The 23557-nt window shown below is 58.9% G+C and overlaps 1 protein-coding gene across 1 annotated transcript; it reads right to left on the minus strand.

Annotated features, from left to right (window-relative positions):
- Positions 1 to 8790: 8790 nt before the first annotated feature.
- Positions 8791 to 14880, minus strand: CRIP2 (cysteine rich protein 2). The gene is given in 9 exon segments (XM_026854266.1): positions 8791 to 9950; positions 10116 to 10173; positions 10469 to 10563; positions 11005 to 11073; positions 11250 to 11390; positions 11878 to 11935; positions 13914 to 14008; positions 14636 to 14718; positions 14720 to 14880. Coding segments are annotated over 9 exon segments (813 nt in total). The 5' UTR covers positions 14866 to 14880; the 3' UTR covers positions 8791 to 9882.
- Positions 14881 to 23557: the final 8677 nt, after the last annotated feature.

The following is a 23557-nucleotide window of genomic DNA, read 5'->3' on the forward strand; positions in this document are numbered from 1 at the left end:
CCTACACCCCCTGCACCCCCTGCCCCTTGCACCCCTGAACCCCCTGCCCCCTGCACCCCTCCACCTGCACTTCCTGCACCCCTTGCACCCCTTGCACCCCCGTGCCCTTTGCATCCTGCAGCCCTACACCAGTTGCACCGTACACCCCTTGCACCCCTATGCCCCTCACACCCCTATATCCACTGCCCCCCACAGCCCCTGCACACCCCACATGCTGCACCCCAAGACGCTGCACCCTGGCTCTCTGCCTGTTCCCTGACTGCTCCCTGCCCAAGCTTGTGCTGTACTGGTGGGCAAGAACCCCTCTGAGTCGGGCTGGAGGTGTGATTGGCACCTTTCCATTAACCACGCTCCCAGATAGAGATTCACGGGGCACTGACCACCGGGGCTCACCCTCTCCGAGCACAGATCTGTTTCTGCCCAGGGACCGTGAAGGTTGACCCTGGGGCAGCATCTCCTGCCCATGGAGAAGTTTGGGGTACAAGATGAAGCAGGAGGGCTGTAATCTCCCTCTGCAGGATCTCGGGAATAGCATGGGTGTGGGATGGGGCTCCGCTCACCCAGAGAGCCAGCCCATCTGTGTCACTTGACTGTTGTCATTTTGTTTGGAGCGAGGACTCACTGTTCCTTTGTGTTTGGCTGCGAAGGAAATGAAAAGCCTATCCAAAGGTCTGTTTTGTATGAAACAATCCTCCCCAGGGCACGTTGCTGTGCTGCAAAGGTCATGAGGGCTTGTGAAACGCAGCACCAGGACGCCTAGTGTCTGCCTCCCGAAATGCAGGGCACCCCTCGCCCTCCTGCCACACAAACAGGGCCCGGCTGACACCGGAGCAAGCCGAGCCTGGGAGCGCAGTTCATGGTTCAGCTGGGGTTGCTGGGATTACGACCCAGGCTGGCTCCAGCCTCCCTTCCCAGAGGGAGCCCTCATCCCGCTGCTGCTCCCCGCTGCTGCCCGTGGTCCCAGGCTCACCCCGTGTGCTGACAGCCCCACGGTGGGCTGAGGAGCACCTCCGGCACGCTGCTGCAAGGGACATGGCTGGGATGCCTGCTACTGGCTAAGGCGTGAGTAACACTGAGACATTTCTTTACAGCATGGGAGGAGAGAGGTGCCCTGTGCAGGCTGCTGGCACACCCTGACTCCTCCCTGTCCTTCCCGCCCTGAAGCACCACGCACATTCAAGCACCATATTTCAGCCACACCACGTCCCCCTGCACCGAGCCACAGCACCCCATGAGTGCCCAGCTGCTTTCCCTGGACCAGGACCCCCTCCCTGCACCATGGATGGTGCATGCAGGCACCATGATGAAATAAGAGGGACAGTGCATGTCCTCTCCCCTCTCCCAGGTGGCCCTGCTTCCCCCCTACATGGTGCCAGGCTGCTTTGAGGCCACTGCCCGGCTAGGACAGCCACCTTCAGCTGCACTCCCTTTTAAGGCAGGTTTTGTGCTGGCGGGCAGCTGAAAATTGGCCTCTCTCAGGTCTCCTCTGGCTGGCTCAGCCCCATGGCTGGTCCCCACGGACCACTCAGCCTGCGGCAGGAGCACTCCTGTCCCGGCCAGGGCAGCCTGTGTCCCCACATGGCACCGGCACTGCACACCGACTGACCCAGCTGCAGCAGAGCCCAGCCGACCCCTCCCCTCGCTTCCCCTACCCACTTACTGGAGACTGTTCACACAACAGAGCGGGCACAAAACCAGCGGCAGCTCTCACAAAGTAGGCGCCGCCAAGCCACACATTGCTACCTGCCAGCCCTGCCTGCACGGGGTTTTATGCCTGGCAGCCACCCTCCCAGCCCCCGTGGTTTAGTCCAGCCAACCCTGCTGTGGGGCTGTGCACACCCTGGGCTACCACCGGCCTGCTTCATGAAGGGGCAAGCCAAAGCATGGTGTCAGCATCAGCATGTCGTGCACCGTGCAAACCTATGGGAATTGCAGAGAGCCCGTATCAGGGTACAGGTTGCCATGGGTCAGTAGCCCTGGTTTCTATGCCCCACTGGGGCCATATGTGCATCCTGCTCATTGTCTCTACCCTGCTCTCGTCCCACCAATTGGTGGGCACGCACAGCAGCAGGGCAGCACAGTGAAGCCATCTGTCAGAAGCCCCTAGCAGGAGGGAGGGAGGGCTGCAGGTGCTCCTGGAGTACAGCAGCATCTCGGGAGCCTGTGGGATGTGGCCTCTTGCTCATTTTACAGGGAGCAAGTCCATAAACACTCCTAATGCCGGTGTACGAAACCCATCAGCACACTGTGGCAGAGCAATAAACTGAGCCCCCATTAGCCTGTGCTGGAGGGAGCTGTCTGGAAACACTACAGCAGCCCAGCGTTTGGAGTCACCGCTCCTTCTGCCACTCAGGGTCCTCCCAGGAGCCAAAACCATGACGCAACATCTGTGAGCCGTTTCAGAGCAGCAGTGAGCAGCAGCCAGCTTGTCTCTCTGCAGTGGGACACTGCCCATGGCGCCTTGCCCATGGACATGGGCAAGGGCAGGAAGAAGGCAAGCTCTGGTGCTGGGCAGAGACGGCTCCAGGGAGCAGCAGGAGAGGGGCAGGGGTGGTGTCTTCAGCAAGGCCAGGTCCCAGCTGGAGCATCACTTCAAAGTGAGGTTCATTGCCTGCCAGGGAAAACAATCCAGCCAACACCAATGGAGAACAGCCTCCTCAGCAAACCACAGCGTTATCTTATCTGGAGACCTTGTTCCAGCTAATTTTACCATTAGAGCAGAGCATGCCTCAGCTGTCTGTGCCCTCTGATAGGAATTTGTGGGTGAGGCTCCATACCAGAGCATCAGGCACCAGCGCTCCCCAATGTCATAGCAACAGCCTTCGGAAAAATCTGGGCTGTCCCATTTGTTTGTTTGGGTGATCTTATTATGGGCAGGGTCCCCTCTGCAGTCCCTTAGTGAGCATCGGCAAAAGCCATCGCCAGCTTCCCCAGGTCCATCTGTGGCATATTTGGTGCAAGGTCCTTGCAGCCCCCAAGGACTACCCAAGTTTCCTGAGCTCTTGGGGCAGGGTTGTAAAGTGAGAGCTCTCGGCCACACCGGAGCTGTGGGCACACACTGCCTGCCCAATATCCCCCTTGAGCAACTTGGCCCTGGTGATTACTGGAGTAATGACTGGAAAAGTCACCAGCATGTTAGCAGGCAGAGCGGGTGACATAAGCTGAGTTGGGTTTGTTTTGTTAACACAGCAAGAAAAAACAGCTCTTTCCATGTAGCATGCCAGCCCATCTGCCAGGGCAGCAGCTCCCATCTCCCCTCCTGCCCCCCACCACTGGAGCAGGACAGGGGCTCCCACACTTCTCATGTCACAGCCCCCCAATACACTTGCACAGCGGGGAGACGATGCAGTGGTGAAGGCACGGCTCAGGGGCTGGTGGCACCCTGGTCCAGCATTTTCCCAGCACTTGCACAACTTGAGTCCTGCAAAATCTCCTTCCCTGGCCATATTTCAGCCTGCACTTATGCAAATCAAGGGCCCACGCAGCCAAGACAATTTGTTGTAAAATATGCCCTGCCCATCTCCTCATGTGACTCTAATTTGACAAGAAAATTATAGGGTGACTTTAAAAAAGCCCAGCAGAGGCTGGGGGGAGCTGCCCGATGTGTGAACCCTTCAAAAGACCCACAAGATGCCGACACTGTGGTGCTGCAAAGTGGCACAGGGTACATCCCAGCAGGGGGCTGGTGCCCCCGCCCCTTTCCCCTTGCCTTCCATCACCTCCAGATTTATACGCAGCTAATCCCATTAATGGCTGGCCAGGAAAACAACAGCACGAAGGCAGCTGTCAGGGCAAATTACACCCTAAGGAAAAACTCTGGGGTACGTCTTCATAAAGCTGACAGGCAGCCAACGCTGGGAGTAATTGAGAACAGGACGGCAGCAGGAAAGGCGGTGTGGGAGTGGGGGGGCTTGGGGAGGGGATTGGAAAGGGCCACCTGGGGGGGATGTTGGCAGGGGAGCCCAGCACACCTGCCCACAGTGACACTGCTGCTGTAAAACCCCACAGGGTTTGAGCCTGCAAAACACGCTCACTGCTGCACCAACGTCTGTTTGCTGCCCTCCTGGATGCGGTGCAGACTCCGTCCTGCTGTGGACACAGGCAATCACACAGCTGTTTCTAGCAAAAACTGTAAAAACTTTTCCAGACAGGTTAAGGCAGCTGGCTGCCAGCAACAGTCACTTGTCAGGTCAGCTCTCAACCTCAAGAGCCAGGGTGTGAATGATTATCACGCAGTTAATATTACACTGCAAGAGCAATAGCAAACACAGGAGCACTGGGGCAGCTCCCAGCTCAGCGAGACGCTGCTCTGGCACAGGGACTTGGCGAGGATGGGGTGAGCCCTGCTGCTGGGAGAGTGTGGGGCTGCCTGTGCAGGGCCCCACCAGCTATCCGTATGGGATTTCCATCCATGGGACAGAAGAGGGTGGTAGCCCTCACTCGCCTTTCCAGCCCATCCAAGTCCCAGCTACATGGAAAATCTCTTCTGATTTCATCCAGGAACTGTTCTCTCAGTCTCCCTGCGTATGGTCTGGCCAAAGTCTCCACTATCATCTGCTCTTTTCTGCAAGCTTTCCATTAGGAGCAGCACAAGGAAACCTCCTGGCTAAATCCTGCCGGGGAGGGTTTGGTGCATTTTCCTGGCACAGTCCCTCCTGTTTCTGTTGTGGCTATCGAATCCAGCCAGGATCATTGAGGAAGCAACGCCTGCTGCTTTGGGAAGCTGTCCAGCACCCATGAGGCATCATCTTTGCCTGCCAGAGAGATTCACACCCGTGCTAGGGACTGGTGGGGAGCGTGGGCACTGCTGGCAGGGGACCAGTGCCAGGGATCCCCTCCCCAGCCCTGCCCTGGCATGGGGCGCTCGCCTGGCAGCACCATTTGCCCTGGGCTGGGTCCAGGCTGTTGACACCACACCTTTTATCCCCGGTTAAACATCCACTGGAGGTGAGGTGAAAGGGAAGGGGTGCAGAGGTGTTTGCTCTCTCTGTCAGCACGCAGCTTGGCATAGTCATGCCATGGTGGCGGCACAGGGAGAGGAGATAAATATAGCTGCTCCACTCTGCCTTACCCAAGCAAGAAGGAGGGTCAGGACAGAGCAAGAGAGAGGAAAGTGAGAGGAGGAGCTGCAGGTTTTCACACCCACTAGCAGTGTGCACACCTCCATCCCACCAGCACAGGTATTCCTTCCCCAGCAAGCAGTCCCAGGGTAGTCAAGGAGTCCCCAAAGCCCCCAGGGCAGCTGCTGCAGAGCATCCCGAGAGGGGAAATTCCATCGTAGATGCCCCCAGGCAGCAACAGGCTGGGGAACCGCTGAGGGGTATGGCCAGAGCCTGCACCAGCAGCTCTCCCTGCGCAACAGCCCAGTGTGCTGCACTGGCAGGGAGATTTACAGCCCAAACGCTCCTCTGCTTAGTTTCATGCCATTCCTTCCCCTTCATCCCTGCCTGCTCTCCTACACCCTCTCCAGTATCTACACCCAGTACTTAAACCTCCCCCTGGGGCCAAGCCAAAGCCCGGGAGGCCTGCTAGAGCCACACCACTGACTTAAGGGAGTATTGGAGATGGTTCTTGGCCCTCATGGAAGCAAGCTGTGCTTACTGTGTCACTTTTAATATCGTTATCTTAAATCACATCTTCCAGCACTTCATCCCTTTTGGCTCCTATTTATTGACTTCCCAGCAAATGCTTTAAATGGGTCTGCTTCGCTGCCCAGCTCTGCTGCTCCAGCCACTGGCATGTCAGAGCCGTGCTGCCAGCCACAGCCATGCTGTCCTGCCACCTCCCTGCATTTCAGGACCCCCTCCGCACCACGATGGCTGCATCTCCCTTTCCTGCATGGACTAGCTCAGATGTTGTAGCACAGGGCCACCCTCGTCATTCCTACTCCTGGCAAGTCCCTCCCTGGTGTTTTCCATGTGTGCAGCCTGCCATGCCACAGCCTTTGTACATTCACCAGTCCCTTTCCTGACTCACTATTGACAGCGCGAGCGATGCAGGCCTGTCTCTGGTGGCACGGGCGCCCTCAGCCTTCTGTTGAGAAGAACCACTAGGTGACAATCCTGCTTCTCGTGGATACCCGGGCTGGCACTCATCACCTGGACTGCCCTTAAAACAGGCTGACCACTGGCACATCGTGGCCCAGTGAGGACTTGCAAGACACAGCTCCCTGCAGAGCTCTGCTGGCTCCCAGGAAAGCTGGGAGCCAGCAAGGGTAATTGCCCAGGACAAGTTCACAGGGCTTGGGGGATTTCCAAGCAAAGCTGCATCCACTTTGTTCTCTATTTTCCTCCATACCCTGGAGAGCATATCTGTAATCACCAGAGCCCTCCAACTTTTTTATCCCACTAGTAAGTCTGAGTTGAAAAAATATAAAATATTTTATGTTCCCAAGGGGAAGAATATTTTCTGAGACTCAAGTAAAGGAGCATTTTCAGCTCACATAGGCCTCCCAAAAATAAATACAAAAATGTACCAAGGATTAGAGGCCAGAGCTGCCTTCTCTGCTCTATCAAAGTGCCACTCTACTGTGTTGGCGCCTTGGTCCCCACACCAATCCAGCAGAGCAGGGACAGCCCCAACCCCTCGGCATACACAGATAACCCCACATGGCATGCCAAATCCCTGCTATATCCTTCAGTTTCCTGGTCTTAACACCCACCCTGTGGGTATCTGCTGCACCTGGGGGGCCACCTTCTGCCACGAGGGGTGCCCAGTCACAGTCACCCCACCGCATCAGGGTGGGGGGACAGTGAAGGGACATCACCCACCTGGAGCCTGAGTAGCCGAGTTGTGCCCTTTGGGGTAGCAGGAAGCTGTGATGGATGTTGGCTTCCCAGCAACCCCTTGCGCAGCAGAGCTGAATTTCATCTATTTTTAATTTCATTGCATTCCCCCAGCAAAACTCTCATGGGGAAAAGAAAATGTAAACCAAAAATAATGGAAGGGGAAAAAAAAAATCCATCCCCAAACCAAAATAAAATCTTGTGTTTTGTGGTCACCATGTGGGAGCGAGCAGCAGCTGGGGTGCTGTACCCACCCTGTCCCATACCCCTTCACACTCAGAATAACCCACATATGAGCCCTGGGGGCATCCCCTCCCATCGCTGCTACCCCAAACTGCCTTCCTCACTGTTTCAGTACAGGCTTAGCCAGTACCTTCCCATCCCACCATGGCCATGCTTTTGGTCTCAGATGAGGCCTTGACTGTGCCCAGCTCACCACTGCAGTGAGCATCCTACCCAGCCGCGCTCAGGGGGAGCCAGCTTCTTGGCCCCCACATCAGGGGGCCAGTGCCCATGGTGAGGACGCTGTTAGGGCTGCCGAGACAGAATGGGTGCAGGGCATGGGGCCAGGTGGGTGCTGGGGAGAGCAAACCTGCTGCTGAGCTTCAGGCAAGGCCGTGGGGAGGAAAATCAGCCTGTGCAATCTATCGGGGAAACCCTCTGCTGCAGGGGATTGCAACAATCTAGCAAAAAGGCTGGCATGTTAACCTAGTTAATTAATGATAATAAATAAGTGTTGCAACAAGAGCTGGATTTGTGCCAAGGGCTTTGCTGGCAGCTGCACCAGATCCCAGATGGGTGATGGGGACCCCCACCCCAGCACCGCTGCTGCTACATAGGGTAAACTCTGCAAAGTTTGGCTGCGAAGTCCCAGCTCTCTGCTGCGGGTCAGGGAAGGAGGTGGCTGTGTGACACTGCTCTGATTTACCCAGCAGCCTTGCTCCCAAAAGCATCAGAGGGGTCAAGTCTCTATAGAAACCCCACCAAAACACAAACACACAGCCCATTGCCCAGCCCGGGAAACATGCTGCCAAGCCCTCCGTGTCTGGGAAAAGTCTGTGTGCCGCTGGGATCGCTGCGGGGAGAGGGAAAACCAGCAGCTCCTGAGCCTGCTGCTCTGCAGCTGCCTGAGCCTAGGGGATGCCACCGTGGCCAAACGCTGCCTGCAGGTGCAGTGCATGGGCAGAGCCAGTGTTCCTGTCGTGCAGCGCCTGCTGCGTTTCCTAGCCCTGCCTGGGTGAGGAGCAAGGCTGGGGGCTGTGGCTGGCATCCACCCACCCCTCTGCTTCATGGTGGTGGAGCAGCTCCAGGGCTGAGGCTGCTATAAGGATGCAAGACATTGCAGGGGCACCAGGTCCCTGTTTTCCCCAGCAAACAGGGCAGGCAGGGTGCCCGAGTCCCCAGGGGGCCCAGCCAGCAGGCAGCCCAAGGGGGCTCTCGCAAGAACCTGTCAGAGGGGACAAGCTGGAGCAGCAGTTCCCAGAGCCAGTGTTTGCCTTGGCAGCCCCAGCCTCCATGCCTTGCTTTCCAGATGCTGAGCTCCTAGGGGGAATAGCTGGATGTCTAAAACCATGCCTGGCAGTGGGCCTGGTTTCTGGCCAGGGACATGGCAGCTCCCAGGGGTTTCAGAGGGGGGGTTGCCCATGCCCCCCACACTGCATTCCTGCCCTGCGGCTGCCAGGCTGGGCTTTCCCACCCGCAGCCCTGCTCAGGCACTGCACCTACTCAGCAAGCCCAGGCTGGGGGGAACAGCCCATCCCATCCCATCCCATCCCATCCCATCCCATCCCATCCCGTCCTGCTCACAGCCTGGGGATCAGCCATGGCTTGTGCTGCACCCATGGCCTGAGCAGCTGGGGTTAAGGCTGCTCCATCTTGCCCCAGGAAGAGCCAGTCGGGGCAGGACCACAGCAGCAGGATCCCCACACTGTCCCAGGAGCAGAGGAATGCTGCAAGGCATGCACAGCTTCCCCTGCCTCTGATCAGAGCTGAGCCACTCAACACATCTCTCAAAACCTTTATTGTCAGCAAATAACAAAAGTCAGCCCTGCAACTGCGCAGGGAGACTGGGGAGAGCAGGGTGCTGGCACCCCAGGGCTTGCCGCCCTGGAGGCTCCCCTGCACCAGCCCCCTCCCTGGCCTCCTGGGCAGCAGTGGGGCTGGGAGTGTGCGGGGGGGACAGGTGAGACTGGGGGTCACGTGTCATTCTCCAAAGCAAGGGGCACATGTACAACTGCTTATAAATAACAACAATGAGAAACCTCCGGCTCTGGGAAGCAGGTGGGCATCCCACCACTGAGCCACCAGCCCAATGCGCTCTGCCCTCCAAAGGTGGGGACCAGCCTACTCCCCCAGGGCTGTGGCCACCAGATGCACCCCCAGCCATGGGAGACCAGGCTGGGGGGGCCACCAACCCAAACCAGCCAGCAGAGCAGGTTGGGCACCTGCCCCGGTACACGTACAGGGATGCCCTGGGCAGGCAAGGATGGGGATGCAGTGTGATGCCTGATCCTGCAACCCCAATGGTGGCTGGGGTTGGCCACAGGCCCTGGGGAGAGTAAGAGCCAGGGCATGGAGCCCAAGAAGGGCCAAGAAGAAGGGCAGTGCTGCCAGCAGCTGGTGAGGAACAGGGATGGGTGCCCTGACCACTAGCCCCCCTCCCCAAGAGCTACAGGATGCCTGCCCGGCTCCATTGCCCTCCATGTGGGGGGGGCAGCATGGAGCACCCTCCCATGGCAGGACTTCTGCCACCACCTTCCTCTTGCTCTCAACCCCTCAGGGGCCACCAGCCACCCCTGCACACAGTGACATTCCCACCCCTGTCGCGCTGCCTCCCATACTCAGGGGGCTGGTGGGAGGGCTAGGAAGGGCAGAGCGCGTTGGGAACCACCAGAGACACCTTCTACCTTTGCCTTTAAACACTGAAGCTTATATTAGAGACTATGATATATAACCCAGGGGACAGGGCTGTCCTGCCCGGAGTAGAGACAGCAGAGAGAGCACAGCTCTGTGGCCAGCCTGGTGAGGTCTGCTCTGGCTGCGAGCAGGTTAGTACAGGGGCACAGAGCGGGCAGGCGGGCTGGCAGAGGGATGCTATCTACGGCTGGTTCTTCACCTCGGGGTCTTTGTCGTAGATGTAGCTTCCCACAGCTCCAGTGTTGACACCTACATGGGGGGGGAGACACAGGAGGGTGAGAAGCCGGGCGAGAAGGTGGCATGCTCCATAGAGATGTCCCCTCTGGGTGGTGGCATGAGCATGGAAAGTGGCAGCCCAGGTGGGTTGGGTATCCCCACACCATCTCCCCATCCTACGTGCCCCCAGGCACTCACCCTTTGGCCCGAAGAGGATCCCGTAGCAGGGCTTGTGGCAGTATGGCTGTCCATCGTGCTGTGCGGGGCAGAGAAAGAAGCACGTCACCCAGGGCAGGGGGCTGGGGAAAGGCCAGTCCCCAGGACACATCCCCCTGGCTGGGCACCTCTCCCGCTCTGCTCATCCCTTGCAGACACTCAGCATCCCCAGTGCTCCCCCAGGCCGGGGAGCTGCTCCTGCCAGCCCTGTCCTACCCTCTTGCAAAGGGAGGGGCTGCCCAACCAGCGCGGCACAGCCCAGCCCAGCAGCCCTGCCCCGCTTGCATGCCCCCCCCCTGCACTGCCCTGGGCTCTTGGGGCTAGGACATCCTTACCTCGGCGTGGCCCCCCGGGGTCAGCGTCTTGCTGCAGCGCTCGCAGCGTAGGCAGGGACGGTGCCAGTCCTTCCCCAGTGAAGTCACCTTCTCAGCTAGAGGGGGGACAAGGAGAGAGGGTCACACTGCCCCCCCTCCACACATGCCGAGGGGGAACACACCCCATAGGGACATCACCTCTGCACACAAAATCCTGAGACAGGCCTGTGCACCCCAGCCTCCCGCATCTCCCCCAGCCCTCTGCTGCCTTGTAGGTGACAGAGGTTGGTCGAGGACAGCTATTAAGCCCATGCCACCCACCTTGGAGGTCACAACAGGGGACACGATCCAGATGAAGCCCTGCATCCAGGAGCTCCTTTAAGAGGACCCATTCCTGCAGATTCCATGGGCACATCCCTCTGTGCCCGTGACCCTATCTCTGAGCCAAAACCTCCCTCCCATCCCCCTGGCATGCCCCAAGGCTCCTGCACAGAGCCCCAGCACCATGGGGCTGTGCCACCCCAAGGCATACACCCACTGCCCACTTGCCACCTTACCAAAGTAGACTCTCTTGCCACAGCGTGGGCACATGTTGGGCTCTCCAGTGAAGGTGGTGACGCTGGAGGCTGGAAGGAGAGAAGGCATGGGTGTGGAAAATGGAGGGACATGTCAGCCAGGACACACGGTGTGGAGGACTCCCTGCACACACCCTGCACCCCATAGCATCGCCAAATGCAGTGGCTCTGGACGGGTTGAACACCATGGCAGAGGGCTGGGCTGCCTGTCCTGCCCTGTCCCTCACCTTTGCTGGGTCCCTTGGGAGGTGCGGTGTTAACCTTCCTCTCCTCCACCTTCACCGGGTGCTCGATGGGTCCTGGAGCGGTCTGCCCCTCGATCTGCGGCTTCTCATAGATGTAGGACCCAGCCCCACCAATGTTCACCCCTGCAGTGGGGCATAGAGAGGTTGTGGTGGCCTGGGAGCACCTGGGATCTCCATCCTCTTCCCAGCCCCTTGTCCCATCTCCCCCAGCCCCACTGAGCCACAGGGCCACTGCAAACACCAAACACTGATGCATCTTGGCACCAGCCTGCTTTCTCCTGACCCGGGCTTTCTCCAACCATGTTTGGGATAGGAGAGTGACTCCACCTTCTGTTTGAACAGGAATTTGTTTTCCAAGTGAAAAAAAAAAAAAAAACCAAACAGCTGTCAGGACAGATCCCTCCCTCCCTCCAATCTCCCTCCTTCGACCTCTGCACAAGGGGATGGCACGGTTGGGACTGCAAATCACTGGCTTGGTGCTCAGCCCATGTTAGCCTGGCTCCTGGGGTGGTTTCAGGGCCACAGCTGGTCACCAGCAGGGATGGGGGCACCCGGCCCCTCCTGCAGCCCTGGGCATGGCCACATAGGCACAGAGAGAGCATGGACGTACCTTTGGGGCCAAACAACGTGGCGTAGCAGGGCTTGTGGCAGAAGGGCTTCCCATCGTGCTGTGGAGAAAGGGGAGTGTTAGGATGCCAAATGGCAACTGCGGTTCCCTTGGGATCATTTCCATCCCCACCAATGTTCAGAGACCACCGTGGCCGTGCCTACACCGCAAAATGCACCCACTGGACACCCTCAGCCTGCAGGTCTTCCAGCAACAGCCTAACCCAACCTGAGCACTCAAGGATTGTGCCTGCATCAAACACCCTGGCTGCTCTGTGCACTCCATATCGCTGGAGCACCAGCACCCTGCAGCAGCTCAGCTGAGGCACCTCTGAGCCCCAATCCAGCAGCGGGCCACCAGGACCCAGTGAGGCATTGCTTTGCCCATCAAGCAACCTGTGTGCTGTCAGGCCGTTATTAGGTGCACAGAGCACTGTGGCTTTCACCCAGCTTTGCCTTCCTCCCCTCCACCTCCCCCCTTGCCTTAGCCTGAGATCAGCGGCCCCAGGCGGGCACTGGTCCCAGCCCAGCTGCTATTGGCCCTGTTATCGGCCGGGGGCAATTATCACAGGAAGGCATGAAGCGGGGGATAAGCCCCAGAACTCCCCACAGTCGTTTCTCATGGGCCAGCAGGAACCAAGTCCAAGAGAAAAGCAAGAGTGTTTGTGGCTGGGGCAGGGGGCCCGTGTCCTCAGGCACAAACCCACTCCATCACCTGCTCAGCTCTATTCAGCATCTCAGCCCTGTTTCGTGCCCCATGCTACTACCCTACAACCCCTCCACTGCAAGGCAAGGACACCTTGCCCAAAACAGGCAGGGCGGTAGCTGAGCAGGAGCCATGTCCCTTCCCTCGCCTCTCTGAGCAGTGCCGTGCCAAAGGCGAGGGCTCGGAACAGCCGGGGACAAGGCTGGGGCAGTGAGGAGGCAGTGGGCTGGCAATAGGCTGCTGCAAAATATTGCAAGGCATAAATAACAGTGTACTTGCAGTGTTACCATGCCAGAGGGGAGAGTAAACAGTTAGCTGGTCTCCCTGCACCACCTTTCCAACCCGGCTGGACATGCTGGCTTGAAAGGAAGGAGAAAAAGCAAAGAAGGGCCAAATCCTGCCTTCAGCACAGTCAGTGGGGGCTTGGCTGCCATCCCCCACGGAAGCAGAATCTGGCCTTATATGGAGAAGCAGCAAATCCCCCGGGCTTAACCCAGCCCAAAGCACAGATCCACTTGCGCAGCCCCATCCTCCCCAGCAGGACCAGCCCCACTCCCCCACGGGCTGGTAACAACCAGCACAGCCATCCCTGTTGCCACCACCTGCTCCCCAGCTGTGTCCCATGCTGAAACCATGCTAAAGAGCTGGTGACACTCTGGCATGACAGGCGCTGTGCAAAACCCAGGGCACCAGCTGTCACGCTGGGGCATCCCACAAGAGGAACACAGTTGCTCCCAGGCCCAAGCACCTGCCACTGCCGGCACAGCACCCTCTCACACCCAAGAGCTGGGCAGCCACTGTGGCATTGCACTCCAGCATAAGCCTCGGGGCACTGAAAGCACCAGTGCTGAGCTAGCATCACCATGGCAACCAGTGCATCCATGATTTTTGGTGTTTTTGTATATACAGGCTCTCAGCACCTGCATGCCTTCAAAGCCAGTGCAATGCCCAAGCAAGCCTGCCCGGTGCATGGAGCTGCTTCAAGTGCCTGCCTGGGCTCGCTGAGCCCCACCACAGGCTGCCTGGGAGCCCATGCCAGGGTGGCACAGCTGGGGCATCACACATGGGGCCAGCACCCCTCTATGGCTTGCCCAGGACTGCACGAGAGCTCCTGAGCACCACGGGTCACAGCAGCAGCAGCATTTGAAGCCACAGTGTGCACTCCTGGGCTTTCATTCCACAGGGAGAGCCCATCCACATAGCATTGGGTACTTGCTCCAGCCCAATTCCTGGGACTCCCCGTCCCTGGCGTGCTGGAGAGCCCTGGAGAGCCCACCACACCACGTTGGCAAGGCAGCACAGCTCCCCCACCCCTTTGCCTCAGCGGCTCTTACCTCAGCGTGCCCACCTGGGGTCAGGGTCTTGTTGCAGCGCTCACACTTCAGGCAGAACTTGTGCCAGTCCTTGCCCAGGGAGGACACCTTCTCAGCTGCAGGGAATACAAGATGGGTGAGCAACTGCCCAGCACCCGCTAAAGACTGGGGGAAGACAGGAGCCAGGCACCATGGGGGGCTGCACTCGAGGGGGGCTGCTCATCAGAATGCTGTGCTAATCAGGGACCACCCTGCTGCAGCCTGCAGGGTCCCTGGGGCTGTTCAGGTCCCCCCAGCCTCTGACCCCCTCCCATTGTACAGACACCCTTTCTCATGCACCCATCCAGCAACAGTAGCATTTTCCTTTCTACTCTCTTCATCTATTTTTACCCATCACGGTACCCAGAATGACCCTGCTCGCAATTCAAACTTTTAGTGTTACCATGCCCACCCCACCCATTTAGTCATGCCTCCCCCATTGCACACCCAACCTCTTGGGCTCCCCAGGAACCTTGGCCGCAGTTCCAGCCCCCGGTGCTGCTCCCAGGACACCCACCTGCCTCCAGCCAGGAGGACAGGATGGCAGACAGCCTCCAGCATCACCAAGAACGGATGCTTGACCCCAGAAAATACCCATCTCATGGGCGTGCAGATGCTACCCCCCACCCACAGCCCGGGAGCAGGAGCGACGTGCAGACGGGTACGTGGGCACGATCCCTGCATTGCCCCAGAGCACCATGAACCTGCAGAGCAACCCACTGCTGGCGCTGAAAACAGTTTCAAAGCATCAGTGGGAAAATTCAGGGAAACAAAATGGTTTGAGACCAGTTATGAACGCACCACCTCCAGCTGGCCCCAAGCTGTATGTCTCCAGGAGCACACCAGGACTTAGCACAGGCTGCCAGTCCTCATCCTGCAACCCCAGCCTCACACTGACCCTCCCAGCTCCCGGAGGGGCCGGCTGCTGTCCCATGCCCCCCACTGATTCCTTTTCACCCTCCCTCTGCCCTGCACATGTGCAGAGACAGCTGGAAAACAGCATGATCGCACTAAAGCCACTGTAAAACTAAATCAGAAGAGCCAAATAAAATATTTAACGAGCAAATAAAAGCACAACCAGAGCCCAGCCCTGGTTTACAAGAAGACCTCCTACGTGACGGCGGGTTTCCCAAACATTTTTCCCCCCAGGGACCTCAGCAAATGTCACCTGTTTGCATCAGGTCGAGATGGGGGTCAAGAGCTCCCCAGAGGCACTTCCTGGCTTCCAGAGCCACTCTCCTCCCAAGGCAAACAGCTGCATCCGGGGCACGCCACAGGGCCAAGATAAGCCGAAACAACTGCCATCACCACCCAAAAAATCAGCCCTCGTGGAGAGTGAGGTGGCTGGTGGCAGAGGAGGGCAGCATGAGGGGGCAGAGCCAGAGCCATCACACTGGGGTGCAGGGGAGAGCCCCAAGAGCATCGCCAAGCAAGCAGGTGGAGGATGGGCCTGGGGGACCAGCATCAGTGGGAAGCAGCTCTGAACCAACCTCCCAGTGATTACACACACGAGTCCAGGCTGTTGGACCAAACGCCAGGTGGGAGCGGACAGCAGGGTGAAGGGATGCCCCACCGCAGCTGGGGTCTGTGCCTGCCTGCTCAAACCTGCCAGGGAAAATCCCTGCTGGACCCTGAGCCCAGGGACTCACGGGGGCTTGTGCCCCCCAGCCCCTTGCAGCAGGCAGCCCATGGGGAAGGGGTCAGGGCCTGCCCCTGTCCTCCCCTTCCTCTGCAGCCCTCAGCCACCCCTGGGGGCAGAGGACCAGCCCCAGGGCACACAGCCCCCAGCCCCACAAGCACTCCCCAAAAGCAAGAGGGACACAGAGGTCTAGAGGTCTCAGCACCTCGCTGCCTTGGGGCTGTCACTGGAGCCCTGCATCCCTCCAGCTCCCCCCAGCAGGAACGGGTGCTTCCCTGGGACGGCCAGGGAGGGAAACAGAGCGTGATGGGCTGAAAGCTGAGCCAGGGGCTTGGGGCCAAAGAGCCGCTCACTCGGCTTTGTCACAGCAGATGCACAGCCAGGCCAGGCTGCACTTCGGCTGCGTCACCCCCCGGCTCCCCCCGCTGCCCGGGCCCAGCGACATTGTGGTCTCGGGTAGAAAGCAAGGAGGAAACTCCCAGCGGATGTTTTCCAGAGGCCATTGCAATTACAGCCGGTCACATCCCACGCCAGCTCCTTCCTGCCCCCCACAAAATGAGATGCCCCTGCGATGTCCCCCCCACCGTAATATTTCAGGCATCTGTAAATCCTTGCTGCTCCCTGATAAATGCACCCCCCCACCAAGGCACCCCTCGGACTGTGCAAAACAAGAGGGACCTTCCTGGCACCCGCAGCCCCTGGCAGGGGACAAGGCAGGAGGGAGGATGTGGCCCGGTACACCATCCTGCTCCCAGGGCATGGGGACAGCCCGGGAACGGTAGGGGCAGCCCCTTGCCTGCGGGTGCAAGTGTGACACAAAGGTTGGTCAGGCATCCTCTGGCTGCAAAGAAGGGTTCCCAGGGGCCACGGCCGGCACAGTGAGGGCAGCTTTCCAGGCAGCATTGTTCATGCTGAGCAGAGGAAGCAGCTTGGAGCCACCCCAGCCCATTTCCAGAGCAGCCGCGTCCCGCCCGTGGTCGTGCTGCCCCATAAATCACTGCAGAGGGAAAGCACCAGCGCCCAGATTTCCTGTCACGGGGTCACATCTGCTCCACTGTTGCATCAGCTCCAGAGAAGTCTCTGGTCACATGGTCCTGCTACAGCAGAGATCCCCAAGCAGCTTCTGGGGCCACCCCTCACTTCACATCCCCTAACTCCAGGGGGGCACCCCACCATCAGCACTGGAAGAGCAGCCTGGGCAAAGCAGCTCCCAGGCTCCATCCAGCTCCATGCAGGGAGCGTGGGATGGCATGGGGCTCTGGCACAGGCTTTGCTCAGCCAGACATCACACTGCACCCAGCCTCTGATACTGAATGCCATGTCCTGACATGCTGGGAAGGGACGGGCCAGAGCCCGTGTCCTGTCAGCATCGCACCGAGCACACATGTGTCCTGCACCACTTGCTGGATCCCACACCTACACACAGCCCGTGGCAAGATGGTCCCCTCAAGCCTGACAAATTTAAACTAGCCACGCAGCACCTTGAGAAGGGCAGAGTTAAGGGTATTGGCTGCAGGAATTCAGATTCTGCCAACTATGTGTAACTTGGGGGTTTCCCTGCCCTGGGTCACCTGCCTCGCCATCGTGGGCACCAGGTACCCATGGATAATAAACCTCTCTCCTAGAGGAAAAGCCCCTGGGGAGGAGAGGTGGAGGCATAGCCAGGTACATGGCCAGCTGCAGGACATAGTTGTGGGGTGGATTTGCACCATTCAGGGGGTGCAGCCCACGCTGATGAGGGACACTGCTAGAGCCAAGGAAAATCAGAGGTCAGGAGCAGGAAAGCACCCAAGGGGACTGCTGAGGCAGTCTGCTCCCCACGGCTCTGTGGCAGCCCCACCCTGGAGACAACGCGGCTCACCCCTTAATTACCCGCCGTGCCCAGGCAAGGCAGCTGGCGTGGGCCAGAGGTGGGTGCATTTTTATGGGGTGGGAAGGGAGCATCCCTCCTCGAAGCCTCAGCACTGGGGGCTGTGCCAAGCCAGCTCTGGGGCCTTGTTACAGGTATTTCCAAGGTCTGACGTCAGTGCTGCTTCCAGCCGGAGGCTTATTCAGCAAAAGCAACTGGAGCAGCAGCTGCGTCTCTGCAAAGGGCTGGGCTGTGCCCCATCCATCCCACTGCAGCCCTGGGAGGATGCAGGAAAGGACTGACAAAGCCCAGACCGGTGACAAAGATGGCAAATCCCCACAGGAACTCAGCGACAGGCATCCCTGGAGGAGAGGGATGCTGTCAGACCGATCACAGATGCACTTCAAAGCAGTCACAGGCACAAAGGAATGAATAAGAGAGCTAAGCACAGGGAAAGGAGCCTGGTAAATAGCTGGAAACAAAGCTGAGAGCCCAGGCAGAGCCGGCAGCTTGTCCCCTCCCCAGCCTCTCACAGTGCAGCCAGGAGACAGAAAAGGCAGAGATGGTTTGAGGATTTCATGCCATGCCATGCCATGCCATGCCATACCGCCAGCAGTGGTGCCCCGTATGTCCCCCGGGAAGGGTCTGAGCTGCCTTCCCACATCCCCCACCCCATCCCTTCCTGCCCTTCTTGGGCATGGCCAGGCAGCTCCTCTCCCCGTCACACAGCTGGTGCCGACCATTATGCTACGCTGTGATTTTGTGGCCAAGACATATATATTTAGCTCCTTCACAGCAAGGCAAGGCAAGCCCTCCGGCCCCAAGCCACTCGCTTGCTGGGCTCCCTCCAAGTGCACAACAAAGCCAACTCAGTACATCCTCACTGGGGAGCGCAGCCGAGGGGGGAACAAGGAATACCCCAGGCAGGGTGTCCCACTTCCTCGGGCCTCCTTCCAGCCAAGCGGAAAGGTGATGTTTTCCTTAGGACCCAAGCCCCTACATAGCTGAGCCACTCGGGCGCAAGAGAGGGTTGTCTGATTTCCAGCCACAGCCCTAAAGCATGGTGTGGCTCCCATCCACCCTGTCTCTTCCTGCCTCTCTGCCAACAAAACCTCACCTACTGCAGGCACTTTCCTGGCCATGAGCCTTCAACCTCCTGCTCTGGTTCATGGGGCCAGGGCAGCCTCCAGCAAGTCTCTCTCCATTTTCCACGGGGCTGCTTACTTCATCACGTAGCATCTGCACGGGATGCATCTCTCCGGCTCTGAGGGCAGGCAGCTTGACCATGGTGTGCTGGGAGAGGGTCAGCAGTGTTTCTTGCCAGGCACTGGGTTCACCCAGGGCTGAGCCCAAGAAATCAGCTGCTGTCCTGCTGCAGTGCAGATCCACATGCAAAGTGTTGCAGGCAGGACCCTCAGCCAGCCTGCAGGCCTCCTTCCACCCCACTGCATGGCGAGGGGCAGAGCAGCCAGCAGAGGGCCAAGGCAAAGGAGCAAAACCCCTCTCTGGGCAATTGCTGGTTCAGAGTACAGTGTTCCTCCATCTGAGATACCATCTCTGGTGGGCAGCACTGGGAGGATGAGATGGTTTCCTGGCCTGTGTCAGCAAGAGCAGGACTCAGAGCCATGCTGGAGCAGCCAAGCCCATCTAAGTGCCCCTCCAGCCCCACAGCTCCTCACCTTCCCACCCTCCTGGGTCCACACAGCCATGGGGCACAACCAGATCCAAGCAGGGTTTGGCCCAGGGCTGTGGGCAACACAGTGTGAACGAGACAGCAGAGGGTAAGGATGCTCAGGACCCCCTGGGGACAGCAGCACCAGTGCTCCCCACCAGCAGGTGTATGGCAGGCTGGTGGGAGAGGGCTCTCCCCATCTGCATGCCAGGACCTGTCCCCCATCCTCACTTCTCTGGCTGCTTCAGGGCCTCCCAGCTCACTGGCAGGAGAGATGGGTACCACCACCCCACAGCAGCCCAAAGTGGCACCACAGAACACAATCCAGGCTCCATATTTGATTGCAACATTGCAGTGACAGATTTTCCATTACCTCTCACTTGGGTGTTCCTGCTCCACCTTCCCTTGCCTTTCCTTTCCAGTACTATCACCTCTCCCCATCCCTGTGCTCCTGCCATGGACAGAGAGGGAGGACAGGAAGACAAGGAGCTCTGTCTGAGACCTGCGACATGAGTGCAGCTCCACAAACTAGGCACCCAGTAGAGTCACTCAGGACCAGCTGGGCTTGCAGAGAGCTGCCTGCCAGCCCCAAGCCTCCGGCACCCACAGCCCCAGGAGCAGCCTGGTGGCACAGGGACAGCAGAGCACCTGGGCGCCAACACAAACTCCTGGCACAAGCCCTGCAGGCACATCCACACGGATCCCTGTGTCCCACAGCAGATGAGTCCCAGACCCCTGCATGGCAGGCAACTGCCCATGAACACACACGTGAGGTGCTGGCTCCTCACCGTGCAGGAGCTCCAGCAAAACGTGCACTTCACAAGTGCGTGAGACCTCACACCATTCCATTGTGCCCTCCCACAGATAATTTTCTATAGCTCATGATATTTTCCTGAGGGAAAAGCTAATGCTAATCAGCCCATCCTTCAGCTTCCCACAGAGGCATCCCCGCCCTGGCAGGGCCCTGCATGGGGAGCAGGGAACTGGCGCATCCTTAGTTACCATTCTGCAAGGTCCACGCACACTCCGAGAGCAGCCGCCCCGAGACATCGGAGCAGGCAGTTACCCAAGGAGCCCAGCCAGCCTTCGTGCTGGCAAGCCAGGGGCCATGCCGAGGCTGACGTGCAGTTTGCTACGCCGGCTGCACTTGAAGAGTCACTTCCTTTGTTAGGGACGGCTGTAATCGAAATAAAGCCCTCCCGCCTCTCCTGCCCCGACACTGTGTCCCAACAGCCAGTGCCCAGAGCCAAGGACAGAGGTTACTTATTAATTGCAGAGCAGTTTCTGCAGCTTGATTTTCGGCAGGGCTGACCCACCGGCATGGTGCTGTGCAAGGAGAGCACCCCACACCTCGCTGCACCCCACATCTTGCTGCACTCCTCTCCTCCAGCATGCTTGGGACACCAGCGCGACAGTGGGTCAAAATATCTGTTGTCAGCCCCTCCAAGCACGCTAGGTTTGGACCCTCCTTGATTCCCAGCTGGATATGTCTGTGTCCTTAATCCCCCTCTGGCACCCCACTGGCAAACCGTCCCCAGAGAGCAGTTTTGCTGCTCCAGCTGCAGACACAGCCAGGACAAGCCCCAGGGCTACTGGGGGGAGTCTCACTTGCTTTTAGGATGCCCCTTCCCAAACAAACAGCACAGCAGCCTCCCACCAGTCCTCAGACACCCCAGCACATGCTGAGAGCTCCCCGAAAGCCACCCACCAGCACACCCCAGTGCATGTGTGCTTGACACATCCCTGGGGTTTTTGCCTGCCTTGAGCTTGGGATGGAAAAACAGGAAACCCCCTGCCGCCACAATCCCCCACAGTTCCCTGGGAAGAGAGGATGGGAGGCAGAAAGGCTTGGCCAGGGCTCCTGACGACCCTGCAAAACTCATTTAAGGCTAGAGATTCAAAAGGGAGCTGGGGAAATGTGAGGCTGATTAGCTTCAGGCGACCCTGGTCCCTCTGGCGCTTCCTGCCAGAAGAGATAACCCAACCCCAACCCCAACCCAACCCGCCGCCACCTGCCAGCGCGGGGTGGGAACTGGCCCCCGCAGCCGTCTGCAGCGCTGCCTCCTCAGTTAAACATTCACTTCATCCCTCCAGCCTCCCCAGAGCAGGAAAGTTAGCCCCAGTCGCTCCTGGAAACAATGTCACAGACCTCAGCCTGCTTTAAAAAAAAACATAGAAAAAAAGCCAGAAAACTATTTTTATATTTCCCTGTGCTTTTTAAAGGAAAAAAGCTCATTCTGTAGCTCAGGAAACGCCTACATCCTCCTGACTGCACAGGGAGGAGCCCGCTGGATTTTTCCAGGGAGCATGAAGCAACAGGCAGGCTGGAAATGAGTTTTCCATCAGTACCCACGACTGTTGGCGTTGGTCAGCCGCTCAGACACTGCACGGGGCCGGGAACGGGACGCAGTGGCATTTCTCACACATGACCCACGGCTGCAATCCCAGGCATTCGAGAAGTTATAGTTGCCAGTGTTCATTCAGCACAGGCGAGAAGCGCTCCCAAACAAGCGGGGCTTTATGAATCACCTCCTCGTTAAGCTTTGGGCCAGCCGAGGAATTCAGAAGCAATCCCAAACCCCAGGCGCGGCGCTCGCAACGCCTTCCCACCAAACCACGCAATCTGTTGGCGGGAAACTCTGGGAGCTGCGTCCTGGAAAGATGGCTCAGAGGTTGCGTCCAGTTTCTATGCGCTAAATAAACGGACCCAGGTCTATTCTGCGAGAGCCTGGGTGGTTCCTCAAGGAAAAGCTCAAGGCATCAGCAAGGACACGCTCCTGCCTACCTAAGCTCCAAGTACAGAGAGGTTTTTGGCTTGCTCCCATTTCAACTCATGCCTTGGTCTCTCTTAGGGGCCACAGGGTGTGCGATGGGGGCTGCCACTCCCCTGCTGCCAGGCACCTGCCTCCTCCCTGTCTGCAGGGTAAGGTGTACCCCAGCAGGGCAGGAATAGGGAAGCCAAGAAGCAGCAGACACCTCAGCATGGACCACTACACCTACAGAAACCCATCTGGGGAGACAGAGACAGAACGCAGCTGGGGGCACGGGGTACAGCACTGTGTCATCCCCCCTCCCAGAAGGTATCCCCAAGAGACCCACAAGTTCCCTGGGACATGGGGCGAGAGAAAGAGCACAGGCACTATTGGGGGCTGGCACTTCACCTCCTGGCACAGCCTGGCCTCCTCCTGGCAACGAGGTGGGGGTCCTTGAGCCTGGCCCCAGCCTCCCGCATGCAGGGCAGGCTCGTCCCCAGAGCAACTCTGACCCCGGGCCAGTGCCCAGCTGGCTGGCTGGACATGCTATTTTCTGCTTAAAAAGGAAAAGATTCACACAAGGAAAGACATCCAAGGGGCCGAGCCCTTCCCACCCACACACAAATAGATTTATTTAAAGGAGGAAGACAGCAAATTCCTATTTCTCCGTGTTTACTTGGAGATGGCCGGAAAGGAATGAAAGCACCAATGCCTCAAACGCTCAGGCACCATTAGGGCCCTTTGGAATTTCTCCATGAAACAAACATGCTGAGGCAGCAGGGGCTGGACCCTGGGCCACTGGAGGGAGACGGGCAGGGAGGGGGGCAGGCAGCACCAGGCCAGGCCAGCTGGACCCTGTTGTGGCCCACCAGGCCCCAGGAGGCAGCTTGGGCTGGAGTGCTGAATCTGTCTCCAGAGCCACCCCGAGCCTGCAGCAGAGTCCCAAGGATGCTCACCCCAAGGATGCCCACCCCGGGGGCAGGGGGGGGTCAGGTTGTACCCCAGGAGGCTCCCAGCTGGGCACCGCCACGCAGGGGCAAAGTGGGCCAAGGCAGGCTCCTCGGAAAGCGGCAGGGAGGTACCGAGGCAGGGGATCAACCCTCGCTCCCACCTCTGCCGCCGGCATTTTCTGCAACCTGGGTGGCAGTGCTCACCCCGGGCTGCCCAACGGGACACCCCAACCCCGGTTCCCAGAGATCCTGACCAGCCATAACCCCAAGCAGGGCCCTTGGAAACCTGCAGGGACTCGTTGCTGCCCAAACCCAGCCTGGGCGTGCCGAGGTGGACCTTCGAGACCAGACATTACCTTTGAAAAAGTCCCGTAGAAACCTCAAACCGTTCATTAGTTCCCCAGCGCGGGAAGAGCCCACAGAGGGCTGGGTGAGAGGTGAGAGGGGAGGGGTGAAGGGCACACCTGGACCGAGGTTTGCAAGGAGTGGGAACAAATCGGCTGGGAGAAGGTTTTGTCTGCACCTGCCACCGCCTGCTCCTCCGCACCGAGACCCCCCCTGGCTCATGGCAGCCCCCTGCTCAGCACCCCATCCATGTCAGATGGGTTCCCCCATGACCCAAGCCAGCGGGTACACGGGTACATGAGCCCCCCCCAAGCATCGAAACAGGCTGCGGGCACGGACCCCAGCCAGGGCTCCTCACCTCCTGCTTCACCTCCTTGGCCCAGGGAGCAAGGAAGGAGCCCCAGACCCCTCTGCTACC

The sequence above is a fragment of the Athene cunicularia genome, assembly GCF_003259725.1.
Source record: "Athene cunicularia isolate RWA chromosome 8 unlocalized genomic scaffold, athCun1 chr8_part1, whole genome shotgun sequence".
Taxonomy (NCBI): domain Eukaryota; kingdom Metazoa; phylum Chordata; class Aves; order Strigiformes; family Strigidae; genus Athene; species Athene cunicularia.